Source organism: Callorhinus ursinus, unplaced genomic scaffold (genome assembly GCF_003265705.2).
Source record: "Callorhinus ursinus isolate GAN/ISIS: 27379988/994484 unplaced genomic scaffold, GSC_fseal_2.0 scaffold6, whole genome shotgun sequence".
Lineage (NCBI taxonomy): Eukaryota > Metazoa > Chordata > Mammalia > Carnivora > Otariidae > Callorhinus > Callorhinus ursinus.
Window position 1 is genome coordinate 37,209,501 of NW_027397068.1, and position 18,998 is coordinate 37,228,498.

Sequence of the window (18,998 nt, forward strand, 5' to 3'; positions counted from 1 at the left end):
TAATTTTACAAATCATTTTGAATAGTTTAAAGCTAGCATAATAAATAATCGTAACTTTCCATATCATGGGTATCTATTATCTTCATATAAAAATATACACATTACATAGATATGGTATTCAAATTCATTTTTATATTCAAAAGTCTGCTGTTTATTGAAAACTGAAGCATTATAGCTCTACCTCACTGACACGATTAAAATAAGTGATAATACTATATAGATGAAATACCTGTGGCTCTCTGGAGCCCAGTGCTAGAGGTGACCTGTTTGGACAACACGGCAACCCTGGGGCCCTGCCGGCCGTGGAGCTGCTCTTCGGCTACAACAGATGAGGAACAGATGATGGTGCTTCCTTCTGTTGTAACAATGACCCTTTCTGGATCATCCACTTACTAAGAGCACGTGTCAGAGCATTGCTGAAGGGCATATCCAGATTAATGGGAGAGAAGAACATCATTGTCGAAGCTGCCATTCTCCATTGCTGACCTGGCTATAAACAGTAAACTCTGGGAAAACTGGATCTGGCCATCTTAGCCAATGGTCCTTTTCACTAAGTATTCTGCCTCTAGGAACTACTACTTTTTCCATCACAGGCAGCATTAAATGGGGTAGAATACTTAAAAAGTATTTCTTTTATTGAATGCAAAGTACTTTATTAGACATCAGTGGGTTAAGGAAAGAGATAAAGAAAATACTTGCTTTTTTTTTCAAGTGTTCCATATCCATCACCTCCTGGGATCCTCATAACAACATGGGGAGGTGATAGTGAGGAAACGGGAGCCTCAGCAAGGTTTAGTAATGCCAGAAACTATAAACTCCACACTACAGATTTGCAACTGTTAAACTAATATTATTATTATTGTCATCAGTATCTTACCCCTTATTTACCAACCATGGCCTAAGGTGTCTTAAGGGGAGAGTCGCCTTACCTGTGACTGGATCCCCCACAGGTACCAACAAACAAGTTGACATATATAGTCAGGGACCAATATTCACTTGATGATGGGTTCAGTTTTATAATACACAACAGAAACTCAGCAGGGAGGAGGGGGAAAAAACTCCCATCCAGACAGAACACCTGTTAAGGAGCCTTCCTAAAGTTGTGGTAAACTGTGATGCAGCACCTACATTTTCTTGATTAAAGTTGTCCAGCAGAACAAAAGATGAACAGTTGCTAAGGTTTTGCTTACAGTTTTTATTAAGTTCTACTACTTGATAGAAGAGCAATGTAAATATGTGCAAGAAACTTAAAGAAATGAAACTGATTCAAATTCCAAGCTAAAAAATTTAAATTTGAAATATTAATAAAAGGCCACATTTCCTGAGTGCTTACTATTTTACTAAGCACTGTGCCGTAAATGGTTTACCTCATTTAATTCTTACAATAGTGGCATGAGGTGTATTACTATCCCCCGCCACTCCTGCATTGTGCAGGTGAGTAAATTGAGGGTTAGAATAAATAACTTGTCTGAAGTGACTAAGTGGTGGATCAAGAATTCACACCCAGCCAATCTGACGTCAGGGCCCACACTCTGTCACCTCTCTGAAGGAAAAGTAAGAACTCTCTGGATACTATCCTCTTAGTTCTTATGGATGCTTTTCTCTACTTTCTGAGGCAATGTAAATATTTGCTCTGCTCCCTGAGAATGGAAGGCCACAAAATTTCAAAATTTGTAGGTCATAGAGAATTGCTTTGTTGCTATACATGAGAGTTCGGACTCTTACCAATAAAAGAGTTGTGCATCCTAATTGTTATGGTTTGAATTGTGATCCCAAAGAGATATATGGAAGTCCTAACCTCCATGTACCTCAGAATGTGAACGTATTTGGAAATAGGATCAGTGAAGATGTAATTAGTTAAGAGGAGGTCTTACTGGAGTAGGGTGAGCCCCTAGTCCTAGGTGAAGGGTATCCTCCTAAGAAGACATGGTGAGGACACAGGAAGAATGCCACTGACCACTGAGGAGGAAACTGAAATGTGCCACCAACCAAGGAAGGCCTGGGGCTACCAGGGGCTGGAAAAGGTGAGGAAGGATTCGCCCTCCTAGGCTGAAAAGGGAGAATGGCCCTGACAACACCTTGATTTTGGACTTTCAGCCTCCAGACTGTGAGAAAGTAAATTCCTGTTGTTTTAAGCCACTTAGTTTTAGTACTTTGGTAGGAAAGCCCTGTGAAACTAATACACTCCATACAATGTGATATTTAAGCAAAGTAAATATTTTTACCTTGCTAATGTTTAGATTATAGCAGGTATTCTAAAATTACCTCAACATTTAATAGAGCATCTTTGGTCTCCTTCAGCCTGCCTTTAGTCAAGTCGAGCTCATTCTGAAGTCTCTCCTGGGAGTCCTGAAGACTAGCAATGAGGCCTTCTGCAGAGCCAAGACCTTGTTCACTTTTCTTCACCAGATCTTGGAGGCGGCCAATCTGCAAGTACACACAGTACTTTTAATATACTTCATTGTTATTGACCAGCAAAACAGCCAAGTTTTTTTTCTTAAAGTCTTTTCTTTAGTGGTAATTTTACTGAATGGATCTTTTTTGATGAATTTGGAAGAAGCACTCAAATAATCAGGATAGCTTTCATCTGTTGTTGTGTGTGTGTGTGGTTTTTTTTTGTTGTTTTTTGCAAAGACCTCCATATTTATGATTTCCCTCTTTCATGACAACCATGTGAATAAGTGGATAACTCAAGTCCCCATTTTAACAAAGAGAATTCCTGGTTCTATCAAATAATCAAATGCCTCCAAAATGGAACTGGAACAAGATGAAGATTATATCAAAGACAGAGGGGAAAAAAGTATTTTTTTAGATAAAAATATTTTTAAAACTGCTCTTTAAAATGGAATCACTTATACTTCATTTGAGCCCACTTCTCCTGCTGGTTATAAAAGTGACTGATTTAGGTCAATACTGACGAGCTGCGAAATGCATATTAGAATAAGTTGTGATTTCTTCGTTTCCATACAAAATTTCCTCATGAAGTTAAGAGTTGAATTTATACACTCTTGAAATTAGGGGCTAATAAGACAATTTGTTGATTAGGCAGACCCATATCTTCAAGTTATGAGCACTAAAACCAATAAATGAAATACTTTATCTAGGAAAGTGTTATGAAGTAAAAATCTCCTTTTTATAAAACAGCCAATCTTATCAAAACTCTATAGGAATGAAAACTGCTAATTTTAAAATAACACCTGAAAATTCCCCTTGTAAATACAGGCATCACAAGGAAAACTGCAAACATTCTCTTTCAGCCTCCTCTCAATTCACCACCCCTCTGCCTGTTCCCCTTCCATGCAGATGTTTATATACTGAACAATTCTGGCGAAGGTAACATTTTATCTTGTTAGTATCTTTAAAGGGATGCCTACCTTATACAATGAGCTGGGAAGCTTCCATTTTTTCTGGGCTCTGAAATATTTTCACAGTTACAATTTATCTGTTCCTTAAAATTTTAATAAAATTCACTCATTAAAATCCTCTGGGCCTAGTGCCTCTCTAGATACATGTTGGGAGTATTTATTTCATGGTTATAATTGGTTCCATCAGATTGATCAACTGCTTCAAGTCACTTTAGAAATTTAAAATATTATACAAAGACATCTTTTTTTCTGATTTAAAAAATGTAATAGCATATTTGCATATAATATTCATTTACCATGTTTTAGAATTTTCTTTGTCCCTGAATTTATACCCCCTTTCTCTAGTCTATCTGGCTTATTTGTTATCTTCCCTGCTTTTTATGTTGCTCTGGCTTGCCATAAATGTGTTACAGGGGTGAATGAATAATATAAGGTGTAACAGAGTTAAACAGTATTGAACCTGGGGCATCTGCTAGCTCAGTCTGAACCCTTGGGGTTGTGAGTTTGAGCCCTACCTTGGGGGTAGAGTTTACTTTAAAAAAAAAAAAAGAGTATTGAACTTAGTAAAAAATCTAGTTTCAAGTTCTTGGTCTGCTACTATAAAATAAGAATAATAATACCTACCTCACAGTTATTATAATATTTAAATTCAAGGATATACAGGAAAAGATTCTTTAATTAGAAAGCAACATACAAATATCAGGTACCAATCAGTAAGGAGGGGACGGCCAAATTTATCAACATGGAGAAAAATTTTGTTGCACAATCCAGATAATTTTCAAATGAATAAGATTACATGTACAAATGGAATACATGAAAAAACTTATAGAGAACAGTATTCTAGTTATTACACAAAGAATTAAAAGAGAAAGTCTGTTCAAGAAACTAAGTAATTAGAGACAGAATGAACTTTTAAATGGACAAAAACTTTAAAATGCTGCACAATTAAACATAAGCAAGTAATAAGTAACGAACACAACTAATTAAATTTTGTTTTCATATAATATAATAAAAGTGGATATGTAAGGAACACATCTATTGTCTCCCAATATCAAAATCTCTTTTTGTCATGTGGGGCATCTACCTTTCTTCCCTATGGGTCCATGTCAACCCAAACCCAGGAATGAACCTGGCACTCCCTTGAAGCATAAACCAGTTAGGTAGTCTCATTCTGTTGGCCATGGGGACTGGTTCAGAGGCAGGCACATGGTTTAAGTTCCTCTACTCACAGTGATCTCCGGACTTTTACAGGAGTTCCTAAAAAAGGTCTTTTTCCAGTAGCACATATAACCTGAGAGAATGTATTGAGAATGTATGACAAATCCAATTTGAGAAAAAGAGAAGCCGACTTCCAGCGTAAACAATTTCAGTTCTGAATCTGGTCATGCCTGATGCTAACATTCCCCTGGACTTTTCCAGTCAACATGATTCGGTAAATGTCCATAGGCTGGTTTGAGCTGGGATTTCTGTCACTTGCAGTAGAGATCAATCCTCTGATTCCTCTTGAACATTGAGGGAATAGAAATCTCTTCCCTGGAATATTCACTCATGCATGCTCTTCTCTGATCCAATCTCCTTGCATTGCCTGTGTCAGTTTTTTATAAATTACAAATATGGACATGAGTATAAGCCCTGAGACCAAGCAAGCATCCACTTATTTGTACTCAGCGTCTTCCAAATGCTTCGTGTTCCTCTTAAGATAACATCCAAAATCTTTCAAGGGCTTACAAGGCCTCCAAGGCCAAGCCCCTGCCTCACTCTCCAGCCTCGGCTTGGCAGCTCCCCTCCTCGGTCTTTATGCTCCTTGGGAAAAGTAGCACTGCAGTTAAGAACTGAATTCTGAAATCCACTGCCAGGATTGGAATTCTGGTTTTACCCACTTACTATGTGACTGGGCAAGCTCCACAGCTTTTTTGTAACTTGATAACTAGTAATTAGAGTATGGAGTTATTGAGAGAATTAAAGGAAAAAAACAGTATAAAGGAGAGACTATATAAAACAATGCCTGGGACATAGTAAGAACTAAGTAAATATGAATTATTATGATAGTTGCAATCACAGTTCCACCCACAATGACATCCTTCAATTCCCAGAAAATTCTTGTGCCTCAGGGCCTTTGCAGAACCTTTCCTCAGTTCATTCTTGTGGCAAAGCCCTGTTAATCACCACCATTTTACAATATTTGTCAGACTTGTTCTTGTTTCTAAATTTCTTCTATAAACAGTGCTGAAATTTTGTCAGTAGTATTTAATTATTTGCTTCTGTTAAATACACTGAAATGCAGAAGTCAAAGGGCATGCCCATCTTTAAGGCTTTTAATAGTGCTAAATTCTTTCCAGGAAAATTATACAATTTTATATTCCCATCAGCAGCTTTTCGTGCTTATTTCTTTACCCTTATCAACACTTCATGGTCTCAATTTTTATCATTGTTAATTTTATGGTAATGGGAATGGCATCTCATTAGTTTCATTTCCAGTTTTTAAATTGTAGCGCTTAAAATTATTTTTTTTCATGTTCTCCTTTAGCTCATTAAAAAAATTAGGGTAGCTGTATTTTTTAATGTTTTGTATACATCTTTAAGGTGTTAAAGACATGAATTTTGTTACTCATACACCTTGCCAATCACTTATTCCACCCCTCCCTAATTTTTCCTCTCTCACAATTTTACTTATGGTGTGTCTCGATATACAAAAATTGTAGCTTTAACTGTACAAATATTGTGTTTTTAGTTCCTAACATTGCCGTCATGTGTCAAAAGGCCTTCCTTGTCCTAAGGTTTGTCACTTGCACTTTCATATTTTATTTATATTCAGGATATTACATTTCAACCTGAGCCCATCCAGAACATCTCTGGTATAAGGTTGAAGAAGAACTTCATTTTTCTCTCTTCTTCCATTGATGTAGTCTTAAAAGAACAGTTTCAGATTAAACCCGTTAAATCTAACGTCTTTCCCACTCTTCCACTGACCTCGTAGGAAGGTCCTCAGAGAACCCTTGATGGCGTGACCTCTCCAGGTCTCGTACTTCGGCTTCTAATCATTGTGTGACAGTGTGAGGCACTAGGCACTTCCAACTCTTGAAAGTATCTGTTCTCATGTTTTTCTCATTCCCACTAGTTCTCATTCTCACGCTTCTGATTTCTCCTTCCCCACCTTTTTCCCTGGCTCTGTTATCTCAGTACTGGTGCTACTGGTGCTCCTCTTTGTTACCAGCAATCTTCTGGTGAGCTCTTCGGTGTTAATGGCTTCAGTGACTGCCTAATCTTTAGCTCTAAGCCCGAACCCTCTGCTTAGTTCCAGCCTAGATGTCTTACAATCCCCTTAGGTCCAAACAACTCAGTGTCTTGCCATTCCTATGGATCTGTCCTCCGGTAACACCCAGCTTCCCAGAGTGGCATAATTACCTCTCCAAACACCTGAGCTAGACACCTGAGGCTTTTTCTACCACTTACCACATCAAGTCCTGTAAATTTTATTTTTTAATAATCTTCTCCACTCCCAGGTTTTGCCTTCCTAGTCAAGAAGCTAATCAACTCTTGCCCAGACTATAGCATCTTAAGTCATCTACCCAACTCTAATTACCAGTCCCCTCCCATACAACTCATCCCCCTACTGCCACCAGGATTCTTTTCCTGGGACCATCTGAGAGCGGCAGCTGCTGCCCTGCTGCTAGCACTCGATCATCAGGATAAATTCTGAAGTCTTTGCTACGGCACAAGAGTCACTCATAGTTTAGCTTCAGCTTCCCTTTCGATCACAGTTCCTGACAAGTGCCATATCATCAAGTACACTAATTCTCAACCACGGTCACTTCTGCCCCCAAGGACTGTGTCTGGTTGTTACAACCGAAGGGGAACGGTTGTGGCACACACTACTAGTATTTAGTATGTAGAGACCGGGGATACTACTAAACATCCTAAAGAATGATCTGCCCAATCAGTAGTGCTGGGGTTGAGAGACTATGGTGTAAGGACACTGAACTGTCTGTCTATGGCTCACCAGGGTGAGTACCTACATGACCATACTTACACCGTTCTTTGTACCCATACTGTCTTCATCACTCATACGTCTGCAAATTTACATTTACCTTTCAAAGGCCACCTCCCATACCACATTTAAAAATTCTCCAATATCACATTCTCCAGAGCTTTTATGAATGCTTATGGTAGAGAATCACTCCCTCCTCTGGAATTTAAAAATACATTGTATTTATCACCAGTTGTAACAGCCCCTTGGAGCTATGAGTTCCTTGACATTTTGTCAAAGTATCCCTACCACCTAGAAGATAGCATGCAGTCAATAAATGTTTCCTAAATCATAAAAGATATGCAAATATTACTGATGTTACTGGACTCTAGTTCCAATTTTTCTGGAGACCACTTTAGTAATAAGATACAAGACCTGTAACATCATTCCTACTCTTTGGCCCAGTAATTTCATTTAGGGCAAGAGCTAGACAAAAAGGAAATAATTTTTAAAAATGAACAAAAGTATTAATAAAAGGTCATATATCGACTTACCAGTAAAAATAAGACCCTGATAAACAGGGCTGAGAAAAGTCCTCTCTAATATCCCATGCTCCTCAGGGTCTCAGGGCTCATGGCTAAAATATGCCTTGGTTGGTCACTGATAAGGACACGGAACTGCCCTTAGCACAACCCAATCTTGCTATTCTGGCTCTGGCCTTGCATGACAATCCTCCCCGCTCAAGTAAGAGGGGGCAACTCCTTAAAATTATTACTATTTATAATAAAATATTTAAAACATTAAATGTTCAACAAAGAAAATGTTTAAGCAACTATGGTAAAGATATATAATGGAACACTATATGAATATTTTAAATGAGTAACATGTAGACAAAATTAAGTGGAAATATTTATATGGAATAAAGTTTTATAAATCAAGTACACAAAGCATTTGTGAATATAGATTGTAACCATATTAAAATGCACATATACATATTAAATACCATTAGAAAATCTGAAATTCTGAAAACATTCCTCAGGTTCTTATTTATTTATTTATTTATTTTGGTAAAACTGCTTAAGTTCATAAAGAGCACTACTCAAAATTTTAGCACCTATCAATCAGTGTCTCTGAATGGTATATATTATAGATATTCCAGAACAGAGTTTAGAAACTCAATCCTTGGGGTGTCTGGGTGGCTCAGTCGGTTAAGTGTCCAACTCTTGATTTTGGCTTAGGTCAATCTCAGGGTCGTTAGATTGAGCCCCATGTTGGGCTCTGTGCTGGGTGCCTGGCTTACGATTCTCTCTCTCTCCCCCTCTACCTCTATCCCTCCCCGCCACTTAAAAAAAAAAAAAAGGAAGAAACTCAATCCTTGTTCTCTAAATCATAGCAATAAATATCCTGTTTGTCCTCTATTACCTAAATGCTAGTGTGCCCACTACAGGAGCCAGAGAAATGAGTTATTTGTGTGTTGCAGTAGGCTGAATTCTAACATGACCCCTCTCTGACTCTCACTTTCCCCAGAATCTATGCATAAATAATGGGATATCACTCCCATAACTGTATTATGTTATTTAGCAAAAGGTATCTTGCAGATATAACTAAGATCCTTAAATTGACTTTAAGGTCATCAAAAGAGAGACTATTCTAGTTGGGCCTGACATAATCAGGTGAGCCTTAGAAGAAGTCAGAGTAGTTCGAAGCCACAGAGGTTTTCCTGCTAGCCTTGAAGGAATAAACTGCTATGTTAAGAAAGGAGGCAGCCAGGTTGCAAGGGCTTGACGGGGGTTTTAGAAGTTGAGAGCAATTTCTGGCCAACAGCTAGCAAGAAAATGGGGACGTCAGTCATACAGCCAAAAAGAAATTAATTGAAAAAGGACCCTGTGCCTCACATGGGACTACAGTGTGGCTGTCACTTTGATTTCAACCTTGTGAGATCCTGAGCAGAGGACCCAGCTAACCTATACTTGGACTCCTGACCCATAACTAAGTCGACTTAGTTTACAATGATGAGTTTTACTCATTCGACAAATATTTCAGTCACAAATAATGATCTCCTACTATGTGTTAGGCAGTATATCAACTGTGATATAACATTTTATAACAAATCCAAATGATTTTTAACAAAATACTGAACTATATATACGCTTAAAAAACTTACATCCAGAAGAAAATCTACAACTTAAATGTTATAAGACATTTAAAAAGACCATAATAGTTAGATTTATTGACCATTCAGCCTAGTATTTTGTCCTCAAAAGGTGATCCCAAATAACATTTGATGGGATAACAGGATTATCCTCCACCTGAGATTTTAGATTCATTAGCTTCCCTTAATATCCTAATATGATTCTGGCATTCATGAACTGATCACTGAAATCCACAGCTGACCTATTTATGTTTTTGGTTTTTATCATTTGTAAGAGTATCAAGATCCATCTTATGAAGATAATACATTCTTTTTTTCTAAAACAAGCACTTTAGTCTTTATGAAGTACCCCCTAATTCTTTCCTCCTGTCTTTCCATAGATATACCTACTTTCCACCCAATAAATATAAATGGAATAAACTCAATTTAAAAGGTAAAAACTTAAAGTGCGCCTGAGTGGCTCAAGCAGTTGGGTGTCCAACTCTTGGTTTCGACTCAGATCATGACCTCAGGGGCTCTGTGCTTGGTGCAGAGTGTGCTGAAGATTCTCTCCCTGCCCCTCTCTTCCCTCTCTGCTCCTCCCACTTGCGCTCTCTCTCTCTCTCTCTCTCAATAAATAAATAAATAAATAGTGAAACCTTCAGACTAGATAAAATGCAGCTACATGTGTTTGGCAAGAGGCCAAACATAAGGTTGCAGAACAATGAAAGGTCAGCAGATGGAAAAAGATATACCAGTCATATCAAACTAAAAGAAAGCTAGTTATACAGTATCAAACAAAACAGACTAAATGAAAAGGTCTGATTCATTATGTGGCTAAACAGTTTTATGTTTGTATGCACATACAAAGCTTCTAAATATTCAAAGCAAAAATTGACAGAATGTAAGAAGAAATAAACAAATCCACGATAGAATCAGTTTTTAGTAAATGATGAATCAAAAAGATAAAAGTCAAAAAGAATACAGAATATTTGAAGAAAATAACTTAAAATTTTGATTTAATGGACCAGCATACAAGACTACACTGAACAACTGAACACGCCCAGAGTATTACATTTCTTTCATGTGTCACACTAGACTTAAGGTTCAAAAACTGTTTTCATACAAACCACAATTTTTAATCATGATGCAGTTAAGGTTAAAAAACCATGTCAATCTCACACAACTCTCCCAGTGTACAGAGAAGGAAATAAGTCTTTTTCACTGTGTGAGGCTAGTAGGACCTTGATTCCAAAACTAGAAAAGCATGATACAAAAAGGGAAAGGTACAAAGCAATCTTACTGAACCCAGGCTCAAAACTCCCAAAATGAATATTAGGAAACTGAATCTAGTTATTATATAAAAAAGATATATATAATCTATCATGACTAACTAGAACCTTCTTTAGAAATCCAAAGTTGATTTAATATTAGAAAACTCATATAAGGTACCACATTAACAAATTAAAAAGTATGATCTCAATATATGCAGAAAAATCAACATCAATTTGTGATTTTTAACTTAAGAAACCTGAATTATAAGGGAATTTCCTAAACTTGTTAAAGGGCATTTACAAAATAAAACTTTAGAGAAGCATAATATTTAACTGTAAAATGTTGACATCCTTCACTTTAAGAGCAGGAAACAAAACAAGAAAGCTTATCTCTAGAGATCCTATCTAGCAAAGTAGGACAAGTAAAAAGATGTCCAGGTTGAAGGGAAGGGCAGGTGCATGTGGAGGGATGAGCCAGGCAGATTCTTGAGGAGCAATTCTAATATGGCACTAAAACATCACCAAGGTGCTAAAGCATAATTGAGAATGTATCTAAAAGGAAAATCAATTACATGTTTATTAGAACTTCTCTCAGTGAAATTACAGTGTGTAGACTGGAGAAATACTTAAACCATTTTGAACTGAGAGTAGACCCTGGGGGACCTTCCTGAGAAACACAGATGGTCACTAAACTGCTTTCTGATGAGAGTGGGACACCATAACTACAAGGATCACATTCTGCTGAGAGAGGTATGCAAATCTGGGGCCAGCAGTGAATTATCTTGGACAAGAGGAGAGAGGCTGAACTAATACAAATATAGGTACATCCCCTGCTTTTTCAAAGTTCATGTTATGGCACTTCACTTTCATAAAAGACCTACCACAGTACTTTCTGCTAACCAAAAGTAATCCGGAGAGATTTTTCACTTTTAACAGAAAAAGGCAAAAAGTAAAACAGCGTTCAGCATTTGCTTTGCAGTGAGCCCTTCTAGAGGCAGCGTGCATCCCAAGCAATGAGAGCGGCCCCGCCAAGTCCCTGTCCTGGAACCACACTCAGCATCTCAGGATCATGCCACCATAGTTTTGAGCTGTGTGCATCTGTTAGCAAGATGGATCCTAAAGTATCAGAAAAGCCTAAGAGAGTTAAGTTTTGGGGTCTTGGAGTGCTCAAAAATTTTTCTGTATAAATTAATGGTAACTGCTTATTCACTTTACACCATTTCAGCTTACAAAAGATTTCACAGGATGCTCTACTTACAGATAAGCAGGGGAAACCCGCAACAATCTTAATTCTGTCATTCCCAAACGTGGTGATTGGTGCCTTCTCTGGATAAATGTTTAAAGATAATTAAAGAAGACGGAGTGCAAATTATTAGCATGCCCTGGGGCACTCATGTTTTGGCGTGGTTTCTGTGAGCAGAAGCAGAGTGATGAGAAAGTAGGACTTAAAGACTCTTGGGAGAGATGACGCTAGTAAGGAAGGAACAGCTGACAAGATGAGAAATGTCCAGACACAGACTTGTTTTCGGAAGACCACTCTACAAGACAAGACTGTCCACATGAAGGATCTGGAACGGAAGGACAAGATGACAACAGGGAGGCTATTCTAGGGCATAGGTGAACCTGGGCAATAGAGAGAAAGGAACAGAACAAACAGTATTACAGTTTTTAAATTGTCTTTACGTTTATTTTATTCACAACTTCTTGATTTATGACATTCTTATTATACTCTATTCTTAGTCTTTCCTAACAATACTATTTTCTTATGGCATTTAAAAATTATTTTAGATGTCACTCTAGAACTTATAAAGCCTCTCACTTTTTATTTTTAAGATTTTATTTATCTGACAGAGAGAGACACAGCGAGAGAGGGAACACAAGCAGGGGGAGTGGGAGAGGGAGAAGCAGGCTTCCCGCTGAGCAGGGAGCCCGATGCGGGGCTCGATCCCAGGACCCTGGGATCATGACCTGAGTTGAAGGCAGACGCTTAAGGACTGAGCCACCCAGGCGCCCCTTTTTAAAACAGAGATACAGTGTAGAGAAGAGTAAGTCACTGTTTTACAAAAGGTAGACAACCTCTTCTGTTTTCTTTCTTACAAGGTGATATTATCCTTTGTTTTGCTTTTTCCCACAAAGGCACCTTGGTCTGATGTTTTGGGTAGTAAATTTTTACCTGGTGAGATATAACCAATGTATTATGAAAAACTCAGCATCAGTGAAAGCGTGTGATTATTTTTACTGTAGATATTTTACCATCAGTGAGGCTCACCTACATATACGACGTTACCAAATAAGATGTTACCAATAAGACATAACACAGGTGACAAGCCTAAAGAATTCTTGCCTCTTGATTGGCTGTATTTAGCTTGTCTTCCAGCTCCTCCTTCAGGTTTTCCAGCTCTTGTTGAAGTTGACTTTTATCCTCTTCCAGGTTTAGTTTCTCCTTTTTATATTGTTCCTCCAATTCCTTAGGAAAAGACATTTTTAAAAATTAACAAAATTGTCAATATTATATACCTCAAAGACTCCAAGAAAAAGGCCATTCTGTTTTATATTTTGATACTTAGCTTTTGAAATTAGCTTTATCCTTAAACAATAATACTGGAGTTATTAGTCTAATTCTACGGGCTTAGATTCTATCATTCTGAATCACTTAGGATGTGGTTAAATAATTATTTTAAATGGTAAAAATATTTGGTCTAGATCAAGCTAAGCCAACAACAGAAATGTATGATATAAGTGATAATTTGGGGAGATAAAGAAAAAATTCTAACTATCTCTTGAATACAGAATTCTTTTATATTTACATAAAAAAAACCAAAATCCAAGAACAATTCTGGAACACTGGAACATAGTCAAGAATTACTAAGTACAAAATTAAGGCATCAAAAGAAGCAATACCAGTAAAATTGATATTTACTGAAGAACGCCTACTATTTGTCATGCTACTTAATAATACTTGGGATACACAGGCAGTAAGACATAGGGTCTGCCCTTAACAAGCTAAAGGTCAACAAGCAATTAAAGAATATATGATGAAAATTAAAATGACCATAGGGACTACAGGGATATGTGGATGGAGAACTGATAAGTTCTAGCCTGGTGAGGAAACCTGCACAGAGAACACAATTCCTAAGTCAAGTCTGAAGGAGTGCATCAGTAAGAAAAGGTGATGAAGAAAGAGGGAAATAGAAGACAGAAGAAACCTGTGCAAAAACCACGGCGGTGCAAAGAGCCTGGTATGTTACAAGCAATTCAATGTTTCTATAGTGTAAGGTAGGAAGAGGAATAAACAGGGTTCTATGGAACTCCCAAGGCAAAGTCCAGGTTTGATGATTTGCTGGGACGACGCACAGGATTCAGCATCTACTCATACTCACAGCTATAATTTATGATACAGCAAAAGGATACTAAGCAAAGGGAAAAGGTGTAGGGGGCGAAGTCTGCAGGAAACCAGGCACAAGTTTTCAAGAGTCCTCTCACACAGGACTCTCCAGAAAGTTGTGACAATGATGTGAAATGCTGTCTACCAGGAAAATTCATGAGTGACTCAGTGCCCATGTTTTTCATTGGGAGCTAATGACGTAGGTACCCTCTGACTAGCATGTGCCAAACTTCCAGACTTCAAGAAGGAAAGCAGATGTTCAGCACAAACCATATTGTTTGCATAAACCCTTTAGGCACATGAGCCATTCTTATTAGGGAATGGTGGAAACCTTCCTGAAATTTAAGTTCCCGGATACTAGCAAGGGCCAACCTTGCCCCCTGCCTTTCTAAGGACAGCAGCTTCAAGCCTGCTATGTTAACTCTTTTCTGCATGGATTCTCTATATATTCACTTCCAAATACGGTGGGTAAACTAGATTTATGGAAGAAAATATAATCCCTTTTGATAACTAATAAGGAATGGGGAAGTCACCTTTCGGTAAATATTCTTTAAAAGATAATTTGAGGGGCACCTGGGTGGCTCAGTGGTTGGGCGTCTGCCTTTGGCTCAGGTCATGATCCCAGGGTCCTGGGATCGAGCCCCGCATTGGGCTCCCTGCTCGGCGGGAAGCCTGCTTCTCCCTCTCCCACTCCCCCTGCTTGTGTTCCCTCTCCCGCTGTGTCTCTTCCTCTGTCAAATAAATAAATAAAATCTTAAAAAAAAAAGATAATTTGACATTGGAGAAAGACTATTCTAAAAGGAGGGTGGTTTGAGCTTAGGCTCAGACATGAGCTAGCTAGGCAAGAGAGGAATGAAGCAGCAAGTGCTAAGTTATTTTGAGAGAAGAGAAGGGTACAGATAAAGCTATCATGCGTTTTGACTATGTTCACACACAGGAAATTCACGTCAGCTGTTTTATAGCAAGCACATTTTAAAGAAAGACTGCAAGAAATGTAAATGGCGTAAAGCAGATTTTTAGGTGGCTCAGAAATTGAAATTCAACAGGCAGGGGGATCATTAGGAGGGAAGTAAGGAGGCAAAAATGATATTGATGAAAGATGCCTTGATTCTAGTACTTAGAACTTAATACAGAGGAATAAAGAGAGACAAAAGGCAGAACACCTGCAAGTTAAATACTACGAAAAGAGAGGAAAAGGCTAAGATGAATAAGGGATGTAGAAATGAAAAAATAGTAACAAAAAATAGCTTTGGAAGAGCTAACTGAGGCAGTAGTTACCACTAAATACTTCCCTCTAAATCCCTGAGCTCTTGGCACATACGCATAGTCGGTAAGCACGCACATGTACCACATAATTAAAGCTGTACAAATTTGTTCTGGAATAGTGAGTTGGCACAGAGAAACCAACAACCACAATTTTGAGAAATAACATGTCATTAAGGTTTGTCTCCAGCTACATAAACATAAAATAGTAAGTTTAGATAGAAATAACACTCTAACTGGAAGTTTCATTTGAATTTTTAATTAAGTTCAGGTGTTGAATATTTTTTCCAACTGGTTTTCACAAAAGGAAGAGACATAGAGGCAAAGGTCTCAATTCAGATACAACCTCTTCTATTTACTAGGTTAGTGGTACTGAATAAATCATTTAGGTTTACTAAACCTATTTCACCATCTATATAATAAAATGACATTAATCTCCAAGTCTTAAGTAATAAAGAATATACAAGAATGCTTAGTAAACTGTAAAATGCTATTACATAAAACATATAACAACCATCATGAATACATGCCTATGTGTGGTGGTTAAATGTCTTAGGATTTGATATCTGAGACCTGAGTTCAAGACCTGACTGATTCTTACTAGTTGCATGTGTTTGTGCAAGTGTTTAACTTCTCTGTCCTCCATCATCTACCCTCCTTCAGGAAGAAGGGTATAGCAATTAAACCTATGAGAGTGTTGTGAGGATTAAATAAAACAGAAGGAAAACATCACTGCAGTGCCTGGCACACAGTAAGAAATACTAGTAACTAACATTTATTTATTTTTTAAAGGTTTTATTTATTTGAGAGAGAGAGCACAAGCAGGGAGCGCAGCAGAGGGAGAGGGAGAAGCAGGCTCCCTACTGAGCAGGGAGCCTGATATGGGACTCGATCCCAGGACCCTGGGATCATGACCCGAGCCGAAGGCAGACACTTAACTGACTGAGCCACCCAGGTGCCCCAATAACTAACATTTATTTATCAGTATATGCTAGGTCATGTCTGAGTTCTCAACATTTTATCTCACTTAACCCTCACAGGAACATTACAAGATGGATTTTATCTTCCTCTGTCAGATGAGGAGCTTGAGGTGTGGCTTTTGAGAGCCAAGAGTAGGCAGCTAGTAAGCAAAGGGCCCAGTTGTAGGGCCCACATCTGTCAGACACCTTACTTTTTCTACACCTACAGGAGAAAGTGCTTCAACTAGTTGAGGCTTCCTGAGGAGCACATCTAAGATGCTGTCTCATGAAGAGACAGCTCAAGATCAAGGGAGTGTTTCTACTATGGCTTATACAAAGTAGGAATGCTTCATATCAATTTAACAAACTACATCTCTTGTCAACAGTTTTTAAGTATGTTACTCTTTGAATCATGATTTACAGAGTGATTATGAGACAGCAGCCATCAGAATGAAGCAACTCATTTACTCTACAATATGGGTCACCATGGATCATTACAGAAACCCCTCCAGTTTAACAATGCAAGGCTACGTTGAATTTGTACTCACCACTTGCAGTTTTTTCTTATCCCTAATTGCATTACTGTGGACAGCCTCAATTGCCACATGGTGCTTCCAAGCTAATTCTTCCAAAGTCTTAGAATGAGCCTCATTTAATTGAGCTACCTCCCCTTCCAATCTATTTTGCAGGTTTTTTAGCTCCATCTCATAATATTCTTGCTGAGTTTTCTTTGCTTCATTTACTTTCTAAAATTAAAGCAAATAAAGATCAATAATTGTGCCTGCTTTTTTCATTACTGATATTAGTATTTTGAATACTCAATAAATGCATAAACTTGAATGAACTGAGCACTACGGGATTTACACCTTGGACATGAGATTACATCATTGGTGTTCTCAGAAAATGACAGGGTAGCACAGGCAAAATGAATACTTTTAACACAAGTGATAAAATAGAGTATTATTAGGTTAGAACCAAGTGTAAGCTAGCACGTCTGTGAACTTACGAGAAAGGCTTCCTGTGTGTCAAAGCTGTACACAAAATGGCTTACCAACTTACCCGCTCAGATGATATAATTCAATCCAGTTTTATTGAGTGCCAGTTATATGCCTTTTAAGCAGTCCCAGTTTAATGATGGGAAAAAGGCAAAAGACAGTGGCAATATAATTTTATAAATTCTATGAAAGGAGTGTACATCATGTGTTGTAAGAGTATACAGTAAAGGAGTCTAACCTGGAACAGGTGGGAAAGGGTGTGTGTGTGTGTGTGTGAGAGAGAGAGAGAGAGAGAGAGAGAGAGAGAGAGAGAGAGAGAGAGACACCCACACCCACACATACATACATATATACATCAGGGAAAGCTTTCCAGAAGAAAAAACATGTGAGCTGCTGATGACACATCTCTCATTTAATTCTCAAAAGCCCATCAGGAAATGAGAGATGAGAATATTTCAAACCTAGATTTGATGTCAAAAGCCTGAATTTACAACCATTTCCAGCATTTTGAAAGATGAGGGGTAGTCCGCGGTGGTGAAGTTCGGGTAAGACAGGAAGACCATGCAGCTGAGCAGTATGGACAGAACAGAAGATCCAAGGTTGACAGCGGTGAGGGATAAGGCTCGGCAGGAGGCAGGAGTCGAATGATGAGAAAGGGTCTTTTATGCTAAGGACTCTGGATTTCATTATGACAGGAATGAGAAATCATTGCAATTACATAACTGACATATTTTTAACAACAATCACGTTGGCATTAGGCTGGTGAGTTGACTAAGGCTGGGGGAGTGTTTAGGAAATTGTAACTGAAATCCAGGCCACAATGACCTAAACCTAAACCTAGAATCTGTGAAAGGGTATGAAAACAGACGATGAAATAAAACATACATTAAGGGAGCAGAAAACCAATAGGACTTGGTAACAGATAAAAGGGTTAAGGAAATAGTCAATAGTGACTGATTTACCAAACTAGATGGACTGTAGTGCTACTGGTTGAAAAAAGGAGTAAAAAAAAAAAAAATACAGTACTTTTGAGGGGAAAAAGTTCTAGTATGCTGATTCGAAATGTTTGTGAGAAACCAATCTATCCTGTGGGAGTTAGAGACACAGGACTCAACGTTAGGGAAAAGATGGGGCCTAAACCATCAGATTTGGGAGTGATCACTGAACAAGTTTTATGCTACTAGAATGGATGAGCCTGTAGAATGAGGTGAAAATGCTGGGGAGCATCAAGGATAGGGAACAGATTGAAGAAGGAAGCTCTGAAATAAGACTGCAAGGCTGGGGAGACAGGAGAAAAACGTGCGAGAATGTGAAACACCAAAACAGAGATGCTGCAAATCAGAGAGGAGTAAGTACCACAGCTGGACAAGATTCACCAGGTCCAGCAACCAGAATGTCACTGGAGGCTGGGACAAACACAGATTCTGTGGAGTGGTGCTAAGAGAAACCACACGACATTGGGTAAGGAGTGACTGGGAGGTGAGCAAGGGGCAAGGTTTTGAATATGCTTGGTTCTTGAGGGAAAGAAAAAGAAGTATCCAAAACTCCCACTCAGTATTGTGAATATCTGAAAAATTGCAATAAATATTTAGCAATTACTCTACAAATGATAGGTCTTATTTTTTTAATCTAGAAATTCAATATGTTGGTATATGAATT

General features: G+C 38.2%; 1 protein-coding gene and 1 long non-coding RNA gene across 9 annotated transcripts in view; one reads left to right on the top strand and one right to left on the bottom strand.

The window, feature by feature from the left end:
- LOC141372983 (uncharacterized) overlaps positions 1–2,429 on the top strand; it is an 80,885-nt gene extending 78,456 nt beyond the window's left edge. The window contains exon 3 of the long non-coding RNA XR_012378550.1: positions 2,302–2,429. This is a non-coding gene — a long non-coding RNA (uncharacterized lncRNA). The remainder of the gene's footprint in view (positions 1–2,301) is intronic.
- FAM184A (family with sequence similarity 184 member A) overlaps positions 1–18,998 on the bottom strand; it is a 110,582-nt gene that overhangs the window by 43,381 nt on the left and 48,203 nt on the right. For all 8 annotated transcript variants that reach the window (XR_012378547.1, XM_073893841.1, XM_073893840.1 and 5 more), the window contains exons 5-7: positions 16,893–17,090; positions 13,082–13,204; positions 2,266–2,427 (exon numbers count right to left, since the gene is read on the bottom strand). Coding sequence is in view for 7 of the 8 variants with exons in the window: in XM_073893841.1 (XP_073749942.1) it covers positions 2,266–2,427; positions 13,082–13,204; positions 16,893–17,090 (483 nt within the window). In the remaining variant the exon portion in view is untranslated. The remainder of the gene's footprint in view (positions 1–2,265; positions 2,428–13,081; positions 13,205–16,892; positions 17,091–18,998) is intronic.